Source organism: Styela clava, chromosome 1, assembly GCF_964204865.1.
Source record: "Styela clava chromosome 1, kaStyClav1.hap1.2, whole genome shotgun sequence".
Taxonomy (NCBI): domain Eukaryota; kingdom Metazoa; phylum Chordata; class Ascidiacea; order Stolidobranchia; family Styelidae; genus Styela; species Styela clava.
Genome location: NC_135250.1, coordinates 15,620,792 through 15,632,097, shown reverse-complemented (window position 1 = coordinate 15,632,097; position 11,306 = coordinate 15,620,792). Strand labels below are relative to the sequence as shown.

Below are 11,306 nucleotides of genomic sequence, written 5' to 3'. Positions count from 1 at the left end.
CACAAGTTACTTTGTCATTACGATAAGCATCAATAAATGGATACTGAGAATATATTATCAAGTCACGCAAGCTGAGGTCTTGTTGCAACTTATACTTTTCCATCCATCTATTCCATGGTCGCACCCATATCTGTAAGATAATGGATACAGATAGAGTTTTCATCAAATCTAACGATTAAGGAGTGCGAAATTTAGGTCCATATCCCACCACAGCCACTAGTCGTAAATGAATTTGATTCCGGGTAGCATGTCGTTTTTACCAATGACAATAAAAAGACATTTTGGATCAGTTGTACAAGCACCATTAGGATAGGATTTATCTGTGAATGGGGGGCAGTTATTTGTTTTCAGAAGCATGGACTTGGATGGTGGGGAATGGTCGACTCGTAACCGATCAGCGGTCATGTGAACCACCCTCGGTGGGAGTAGAGCTGCAATCCTCTCTGGGATTGAAACCTGTGAAACTCCCAGGGTGATCAGAGATGCGGTGGCGAGCGTATTCCTAGATGGCGAATTCAATTGAATTCTGGTTATTTTTTGAATGACCACTGGTGTTAAACTTTAGTTATCTATTCAACCTTTCACACTTAGTAATAGATTACCTGCTAATTAGGGAAACAATACCTTATAGCAATTGATTATTAATTCCTTACTGTCTTACACAAGTCAAGTCTGCAACTGCAAGTAGGCCTACTAATAACAGTAGTTTGTCATCTGCTTTCCATTGAAATGAGGGAGCTTGTGAATATTTAAAGAACTTGATAACGGCACACTATCACTCACCATCAACGAAGTGCTATTCGCAAACAGTCAAACACATGTAAGATGGCTTCTGGACTTGACACCAAGCAGTTCTGTCAATGCAATAGATGATATCCACATTGCGCGACGTTCCGGATCTTTTGAAATCAGTGGAATATAACTGAAGATCCATTTCGTTGTCTATAGTATACTATACGTAAGGCCAACGGAACAATACGAAATAACAATTTTCAACAGCCAAACAAAACGAAAACGTATAATCCGACTTGCAACTGACAGGAGCCAAATGGACGTTTTTGTTTTATTGCCGTCCAGTAACAAAGTCACGTGACCCGTGCAAGTCCTCTATACATGACTTTTGTAACAGAACCGCCTGAAAATAGGACATTTGCGTGATGGAACGGCTGACAAAAAATTTGAATCCCACCAGTGGTTACAGGGTCTTGGCTCGAGACTATTCTAGCAAAAAGAGAAGACAGTTTGTGTCAGGCAGCGTGGAATTCCTCGAAGGTCTTTACTTGGCCCATTATTTGTTCTACCCTACGAAAACTACATGCCTTAGTTTCTGAACCCCCATGAGTCAATCAAATTTGCTGATAGCACTGATTTGATTCGTTTAAGAAAAAATCTGGAACAACTATTCAGTTGCAAACCGGGAACCGACCGACATTAATAAGATATGATTTACATATCAATCCTGGAGGAGAATAAAAACCGATAAGTCTAGTTAACAGACAATGTCGATTGTCGGGTATTAGTTAGACCAGTGGTTCCCAACCGCCGGTCCGCGGACTGGTGCCGGTCCACGAAGCTTTTTTTGCCGGTCCACGGGAAATTTTATTTCGTTGTTTTTCTACCGTCTCAATCGCTTTACCGAAGTCGAAAAGACGAAGTTACGTTGGTTTATTACGCAATTTATCTTCCACCGTCATATTGCTCTTTGATACGTGCGGTATAGCCCGGCGACGTCTTGGCGCCGAGTAATCACACTTATCACTTTTTCGGTTCCGATTCATCGCGAAGGCGCACCGTCAAATGTCGCAAGATTTAGAGACCTGAAAAATAAGCATGCGTGCTTTTTCCGTTTTGCATGCTTTTCTTGATTAATAAGTCGAAGTTACGTTGCTTTATTATGCAATTTCTCAGCCGTCGTCATATTGGTGTTTGATAAGTGCGGTCTTAATGGCCCGGCGACGTCTTGGCGCCGTGGCTTTTTGGTTTCAGATTCATCGCGAAAGCGCTCCGTCAAATCAACTGCAGAGAGATTAATATGATGAACCCGATGAAACCTCTACTTTACAGTCCATATTTATAACAGAGTCATTGTCACAATTCATTTTTGAGCTCTTTTGATAACGAATATATACCAATCGCTAAGTAATCGAGCAATCAAAGTGTTGCCCGAATTTTCAACCAGTTACTTCTAGCTTTAATTAAAACGAAGCAAATAAATTGACTGTGAGCCACTGCAGAGCTACGTGTTGCAAAATCTTTTTTAATGCCTCGTTTGCAATCCTGTATTGGAAACGAAACAGTAGCTCAATTCTCACTGGAGTTAATTGTGCTTCTACATGATTTGGCATGTGCATGTTTTTTATGTGAGATGTGTGCCCTTTTTATGCATGATGGGTGGCAAGCACTGCATTTTATTATGCAAATATCGCCGGATGAGAACAGAACAGGCCTAAGTCACAATTTTGAGTTTTGAGAAAAAAAAAACTAGATATTCACACTTAGTAAAGACCTGAGCTCTGGTTATTTTAATGTGGATGTGAATATCTTTGTAATCAATATTTTTTGGCACTTCAGCTTCAATTCCTTCCTGCTTTTTTAACCCTATAATGGACTTTGGCCCATTCTGTTCTCAACAACTTCTGAATTTTTTTGTATGGGATGCAAGGTAAAACAAGGTGACTTAGGCCTAAGTTGCACTGAAGAAATTTTTAAGGATGTAAGTTTCGGACATTTCATTTCTGATGTTCATGCCCATCATATTGGAACTTGGGACTATCCTTTTTCAGTATTTTGGGGTTTTTGAGCCATGCTCTACAAGGTGGTGGTCTTGAAATTCTGAATTTCATGATATTAAAAATTTTAGCTGGACTTAGGCCCATTCTGTTCTTAACTTCTACAGTCCTAAGTCCAGCTAAGATTTTTATTATTGAGAAATTCAGGATTTCAAGACCACCACCTTGTAGAGCATGGCTCAAAACCCCAAAATATTGAAAAAGGTGAATTTTGCAAAAATGTGACTTAGGCCCCTTCTGTTCTCATCCGGCGATATATGTCATTATTTTATGTTCCACCCTTTTCAATTTTTGGCCGCCATTATTTGATAAATTTTCCTAATGTGAAATTTTTTAGGTGTACCTTTTTTTTTCTAAAAGCTCAATGATTGCCCGATATTACGCAAATATATGCTATTATTTTCTGTTCCAATCATTTCAATTTATGCCGGTCCGCGAATACATTTTATTTAATTTTACCGGTCCGCCAGGGTAGAAAGGTTGGGAACCACTGAGTTAGACCGTTATTTGTTTTCATAGCGGGATAATGGTTAATTAACAACTTATCTCTTAATGCCGACAAGAATAAATTTGTATTATTCCGTCCAACCAGAACTTAAAGTGTGCTGTCATCAAATATTCACATCACAAATGGTTTGTAGCACAAAACTGAGTAACTAGCTACCGCATTTAGCATGCTTTTCATATAAAAACCTTTCAGCAGTGCGATTTTACAAATAAGTACCATAGCCAGTTTTCAGAAGATTGTGTGTTCTACAAAGCCACATCATTATAGAATCGATAACATGAATGGATAAGATAAAATATAGGGCAAAAACATAAAACCCGTGGGTCTAAACCTAAGTTATGTAAGGTGACTAATTATGAGTTTGTCTAAAAACGAAGAACTCGGCCATCCCATCACTCCTCTCATAGCGACTAGTATTATGACGTCACGTTTACCGATGCCATGGAGTTTTATTACAGTCTCGAGCTTCTTAAATTGTGTTTATAACATCAACTTATCATCCCACAGGTTTCTCGCCTGTAACCAGGAACAGGAAATCCAGAATATCGACAAGCGGGTAAGTACAATGACTAACATGGATTGTAAAGTAGCAAAAATTTTTTTGGTAGCGGAAAGTTAATTCCCTCTACCTTCTTAATACCACCATCATTGCGCATTTTTACTAATTCTTCAAATACAAAACTGGAAAAGAGACATAAAAACTTAAAATGATCAAACTTTTAATGGAATTAAAATGACTGTGCGAAAAGAGAGATACATTTACAATCATACATAACCATCATCTTTATAATGAAATTTATAATCAAAATTGCTTTTCAAAAAAACAATGTGGGAAAGCATGTTATCATCCAATGCCGATTGCCTGGATCTAGTCATTACCCCACCCCTTGCCATGACATGCGAGACTAACGTAGAATGTGCCGGGACGGCAAGAATACGTCTTACAAGAGGAAAAATGAGATTAAAGATAGTTTTGTTATTGCTCCAAAATTCAGAGCAAGAAATTATTTTGTAACTAAATTCAACCATACTAAGATATTTCTGTAGTTGTCCAGAAGTTGTATTTTCCTCATCACTGGCATTTTTTTCGAAGTTCCCGAACGACTTAAGTTTTTTTGCTGGAGGCTGATTATCTTCATCATCTATGGCATTGATATTATTCGCTGCTTCAAAACACATCTGAGATTCCGCGGACATGGCAATGTCATCTGTACGCAAAGACATTTTTTTTTAAATAATATTCATGGAAGAGATGAAGGGAATCGAATAACTGGTTTCTATTAAGCCGTAAAATATGTCGATAGATTATATATTTACTCATGGTCATCGTTCCCTCTAGTCTAAGAGCTTGCTTAGTTGCACGGAATAGAAGGCCACGTGAGCTCTAAAAAAAGGTCTGCGCGGAAAATTAGAAAAAATAGAAAAGAACACAACATTTTATCACTTATGCAGTGTGCGGCAGAACGAAAGTACTGCACGGGATTGTCGGCCAGCTTATAGGGAACGTTGCTCATGGTTGTTGGTATATATTCCTTCTGAGGGTAACTTGTTGTTTCCAGAATTCATGGTACAAGATTTTTTTTAAATTCAGTTGAGCAGAGTCTGTAATTTGAGAGCGATTTATTTTCAAATCGCCGGTTGTTTTCGTCATTGTGATATGGTTATGGCCGTGAACTGTATAAAGCCCGTCTTACAAGTATCGCTCTGCACAGGTGTAGTGCCATGAGGACGCCCATGAATAGTTTTTTTTTCTCGCACGGAACTGCGTCCTGTAATGAAACCGCTTTATTCAAGTTTATTTACCAAATATAAAACCAAAAATAAGAACGCCTCTGCGATAGTTGACACAACGCCATTTTAGACACTGTAATTAGCCGATATTCAATGCAGACATTACGCAAAGTTGCGTTAGACACCGTACAATAGTCACCGAGGTTGAAACATAGTTAATTGTACGCTCGATGTGTCTTCTTATCCATTTATTACCGTCAGGTCTCAATCGATATTTCCCTCGGATTATGATGACGAATATATAATGAATGTATTATCAAATATTTCAATTTATCAAACTTACAAAGTATTATATGTACTTTCATATTGTATGGCCGTTTTAAATAATGCGTGGAGTGAATGAGTACAAAAGTGTCATTTCGTGTCTCTATCATTTCCTATACATGGGCTTGTGCAGCACAAAAAAGGCAAGCTTTCCTATATTTCCCAAGTTGTTGGAAAAAATGAATGGTTGGAAGATCGATTGGTACTAATATGGAAGGATGCTAGTGTTTTAATTACCAGGAAAATTAAGTTAGATTTTTTTCAGTCAGTCAAATGCAACCAACTTTACTTGGAATGCAACTATTGAGGTGCAGTAAGCCCCTTGTTTATACATATTTGAGTTCAATGATCAGGTACAGAACAGTATATTAAAATAGCACACTCATTAAAACTTTCAATTCTATCAACTCTTAAAACAGGCACATTATATTGAAGTTTTCAGAATGTACGAGAACGTGCCGTGAATCAATGTTCCCTCTAATTTTTTGTAGTATGTGTGCGCGGAAATTTGGGTGTGTGCGTACTTTTTTGGAAATGACTAATATTTGTGCAAAACCAATGAAGAAATTTTGGCGTTTTAACCGGGTAATGGGTGGGCCAACAACAAACTTTCTCAACCTGCCAACCGAGAACATTGTTACATTACATCGAAATACGTCTGTGCGCAGTAAATCTATGCGTGTGCGAAGCCTCTGAAAGCCTTAGAGGGAACACTGCCGTGAATGTTTGAGAACCACTAACATAAATTATCATAATGCAACTGAATGTTTAGTGGCGCCAGTAGTACTTCGCAACATTCATAATTATTACGGAAATAGATTGATGTTCGCACCGTAAAGTTTGGTTACTACTGAGTTGATTAAATTTACCCATTATTTTTTTCTTCAACATCCTCTTGATGCTGAGGTCAGCGTCAACAAATTTCAACCACTGAAATCCGAAAGTGGGATCAAGTACAGCTGCTTGGATGTAAACTTGCTCGCTGAAATTGAGTGCATTCCCAGTATGATCATCATATAAATTCAAATCAGACATTCCCACATTGATGAAAATACCTTTAAAACGAAGGTACAAGGAATCTATCATGTGAGTAACCATATTCCGAAGGCATTTTACTTTGTGTGTGAAATTCATCAGATGCTTGTATAGTGAAAGCACTGTTGGAACAACAACACTGATTGAACAGCTTTTCTGCTCAACCAATAAAGTAGATTCATAGAATGGTCGCAGAAGTTCTAATAATTCTTTTAGCATGGAATAATCCTCCTCAGTCAATATCATGCCCATTTCATGATTACGTCCACACAAATTATTCAATATTTTTTGATTACAACGAAGTATTGCTTCTATATTTTGTATAGTTGGCTTCCACCGTCTGGTATTGGGTGTAAGAGTATCTACATTCAATGACAAATTGATGCTAAGACTCGCCGCAAAGCTAGGATTGGTGTGTGCTTCAGAGACAAAATAACAAACTTTTAGCACAGGCTGACGTATACCTGAAAAAAAACATAAAATTACTTCAACAGTGTAAGTTTTAAAAGCGATTCAAAATATCAACCAATCATATCACCAAATTGACAATGTTATAGATTTGAGAATATACTGGACATTTCAAAGGATTTCGATAAAAAACAGACAATAAAAAACTAAGTGAATCATACATTCAGTGTTTTCCAAGACATTGTGAAGGAAAGCATGTAGTGAAACTTCAAAACACTGAAGAGACGACTGTCTTGCATGATCAACTACTTCGACTTCAAGCGCTTTCTTAGGTCTTTCATCCAAAGAGTTCCAAATGGAGTCATCATCTACATGTACACCACTATCAAGTGTGTAAGCATCTGAGTTGCAGTTTTGTGGAAGAAAAGATATGGACAGTGCATTTTTCAGGTCAGTTGAATCAACCACGATGATATAATCCAAAGTCTTTTCAAGATTAAAATATTCTACAATTCTAGCAAATGCAGAAGCAACTTCTTCACCTACATGTTTCCCTATCAATCTTTCACATGACAACAGACATGATGACAACTCCATCCCATATGAACTTTCTTCTAACATATGTGCAGTGACGGCAACGAAAGAACGCAGTTTTCCATCAGTCCAAACATTGACAGTTACATTCACAGACTGACACTTCATGAGTCGCTGCCATATATCAGCCCAAATCTTTGCACTTCTCTTGACAATGTTCGACTTTACTGTATCAAGACTTATAGAACCAGCATTTTCATTTATGCTTCTTAAAAAAGCATTGAAACTTTTTGACTCGACAATGTCTAGTGGCAGACTCTCATTTATTATAAGATCAAGTAACAAAGATTCATCTCTGAGATTTGTTTTGCTTTCCAAATGTATTGGAAACTTTTTAACATTGACAACGCCAGTACTTTTGTTTTTCGTCACTTTTGAATTAGGCACAATATACGCTGTCAGAGGTTCATCTAAATTTGAACTGCCACCATGTTTCACAGCTTCATCTGAAAGCTTGTTCAATGATTCAACGGGTGACTCGTTAGTAAATTTCTGATGAGTGCAATTCTGGTGGTCAGAATTATGTGAATTTATGTTAGACTCCAACTTGCTTTCTTGGTAGCATTGATATCTGTAAAATAAAACCTGACGGATGACTACACTAGTTATGACACAAATGTTGACAGAATATCAACTAGTAATAAGGTATACTTTTATATAGTGATACCATAGCTTCTATATAGCCTAATTCGATCAATCGTAATTATTGGAAAGGAAATTGGCCAGGAATTCCATGATGAAGTCAGATCTATCTATGCTTGTGAAAATCCTGAAACCGAATTATTCACTTAATAATTAAATTTGGCGGCTATTAATTAAAACCAGTCTGCCAGTGTACACCGGTGGTTTTATTGCTGTAAGTCTTGGTAATTAATGAAGTGAAAATGATACCGAATTATTCACTTAATAATTAAATTTGGCGGCTGAAGTAAAACCTGAATACTGTAACCCAGGGGTGTGCAACCTTTTTCACAGGTGGGCCAAATATCAATTGCCGGGTTAAACCGCGGGCCGCACCTATATTTAACAAAGCTTTCTATTAGTTGCAGGAACAAAATGATGTCTTTTTGTTATTGATCTCATGTTATCATAAGGTCCTTGCAGAAATGATGAGTTAAAACGCATAAATTTCTTAAAACTGTAATTCAAATATATATGTCACACCCAATTTAAACGAGTTCAGTGAGAAAATTGCTGCTGGATTCTTTTCCCGACTACTTTTATTCAAACTTGCATAAATGGAAGTGCTAGCAATTCGAAATTACGCCCATTTTAGAAAAAAATATGTTACCGAAAAGTGACATATTTGAAGCCATGACTTTTTTCAAATGTGGAAAGTTATCTAGGTTGAGATGTTTTCAGTAAAATACGCCAAGATTCATTTCCAAATAATTTGCTGTCAAATCTTTATTCTAATGTTCTATGTTGGATTTAGACAAAATCAACTGATAGGCTGGAACGAAAACTCATTTAGCTTTTGTATCTTTTAAAAATTAATTTTTTTTCAAACTGCTCTCCAGTTGCCTCCGCGGGCCGCACAATTTTCCCTTGCGGGCCGCACTTTGCACACCCCTGCTGTAACCAAATTTTGCAAAACACTTACACTTCTGGATGGTGCATTCTCAAATGACGAGTAAAATTTGATGTTGTACCAGCTTTTTCGAGTACTGGTTTTCCACAGCTTCGGCATTCCGCACGCCGTCGCCTTTTTTCGGCATCTAATGTGTAGTTAGTATAAGCAAACGCCACTACTTGAGGAATTTGCGATTTGCCCATTGCGTGTAGCCTTACGACTTAGTCACCAAAGAGCGAATTTATTATGGTTCAGCTCGACATAATTGACTGGAGAAAAAGGCACGACGCAACGAGTCAGACTTCCCGTCACGAGTCACCGAGTATTCGCAGCGAAGTGAGATCATTCGGCCATCCTTGTTGGTTGTAACTGTAAAACATCATTACACAGTTACACGCTAATGGATACTACTTCATAAGATGAGCGAATACAAAGAATATCGACCGGTCCAATGTCGTAAGCAAAAATATCGACTACTCCGTTTCAGACTGCGGCTTTGACCATTGTGAAAACGCACTCAGCAAAGCGTTGTCAATTTGGAGCCCTACAAATTTATCGCTTTGAAGGTAGCGCATAGTGAGCAGAGTTACTGTATTGGCTTTTTTAACGCCAAATTTAACAGTTTTAGTTTTTTTAAACACGTTTGGCGTCAGAATTTCAGTTTGGTGTTTGGGCTTTTTTGATGTCTATTCTAGTGTCTATTGTTAAAATCATATGAAATTTAGTGTGCAACAATAGCAAATGGACGTTTCCCTGACCCTTGACCCCTGAAAGATTCTCCACATAATTCAGCATTGCAAAGTTTTTAACGTTGTTTGTGAAAGTTGGCGCTTACAAACAGGCTCGCATGTTCAAAACTATCATTTTCATTCAAAACAATATACCACGTGCTGCTTATAAGTACTGATAGCTAATTTTAGGCTAGTCTATCTTATCATCAAAAGGAGGCAATGTTTACAACCACGCTTGAATATATGTCTGAGCAATGACATGAAACATGTCATCAGTCTGGGCGAAACATTTGGATTTCCATGAGCATCGATTTCCCTGTTTATTTCCTTAACCATAACCAATCGGAAATAAGCCAACTATGACGTAACAATTGCAATTTCTGCAGCCGCTCAGACAGACTCAGCAGGGTTGTAAACATTCCGTCGTTTTCATGGTTCTGCGTGTTATTTTCCAGTTTTTGGTTGTGTTTCCAAAAAATAGTTGTCAATTAAATAACTTTAAATTGTCAATATGTCTTTCGAGGAGCTTTAGTTTAGTACAAAATTTAGTCTCGCTAACGCTGCGATAGGCTACCCAGATAGCACCAGCGGCCGGCAACCAACTTGCCTAATGTTAAACAAGTTCATGGGCGCCATCTTGTGCCATATTTGGCAAACGCGAAACAATGGAGTCTTGTGGAATTTTCGCCGTGTTGTTGAACCGCATCCAATAAGTCAGCTGTTATAAGGGCTAGAATAAAGTCGAATGGTGGATTTTGAACTTTAAGCTATATGCTACCTAAATATATAACGCAATTAAGAATAAAAAAAACTATCTGACGCGTTAAATTTGGCCACAAACACAACGTAGAACCATTTTTGGTCATCTTTTTGGAAACTTTTATAGTGATATGCCGATTTGACGGTGTATTTTGCCACCGCAACAATCCTACAATGTCATTTGGTCTTCTAGCGCAGCTCAGAGCTGAGCAAGACGGGCATTATGGAGCTTGACAGACGAGAAAATGTTGACCCGAGAATAGAAACGGCCATTGAAGCAAATTTGAGTCCCGAGGTAATTTCAACGAATGTCCATCTGTGACATCACAAGAAACGCCATTGTCAAATGGTCAATTATGACGATTAGAATTGGCAACTTACTTCGGAAGCAACTCGAAATCGGCATACTTGTTGAACGACAATTCAATGTACTATAAATGCCAGTGGCGGCGCGTCAAAAAAAAATATTCGAATAAAACCTCAATATCGGTTGCACAAACTGTCTACACTAGCCATATTCTCCCGACATGGTTCATTTTTCGCTCGCAAAGCCTTCGCCGAACGTCGACGGGGCGACGCCGATTTTGCCCCGGTTGCTCATGGTATATCGTATTCTCTCTTTTATCTTCCACTCGCCGCGTCTGTCTCGTTTGTTTTCTGTTTCTTTTACTAAATCATCGGGGCTAGCCCCGAAATTATGACGACACAATGCCGACGTTTCTTACAACAACGTGTTGACATATTTACGCATTCCTTCTCGTTCGTTGGTTGCTTGAAGAGTTGATAGTTTCCTCGCCTTCGTTTTTGTCGCTTGTTTCGCTATTTGAATCAGTTAGATACCTTTAGTCCATTTG

General features: G+C 38.1%; 1 protein-coding gene across 1 annotated transcript; it reads right to left on the bottom strand.

Annotated features, from left to right (window-relative positions):
- Window positions 1–3,999: 3,999 nt before the first annotated feature.
- Window positions 4,000–9,485, bottom strand: LOC120345886 (uncharacterized). The gene is made up of 4 exons (XM_039415473.2): window positions 8,993–9,485; window positions 7,017–7,960; window positions 6,222–6,851; window positions 4,000–4,505 (listed from the first exon to the last, which is right to left on the bottom strand). Exons 1-4 carry the CDS (start codon window positions 9,163–9,165, stop codon window positions 4,063–4,065), a joined length of 2,190 nt encoding a protein of 729 aa, XP_039271407.2. The 5' UTR covers window positions 9,166–9,485; the 3' UTR covers window positions 4,000–4,062.
- Window positions 9,486–11,306: the final 1,821 nt, after the last annotated feature.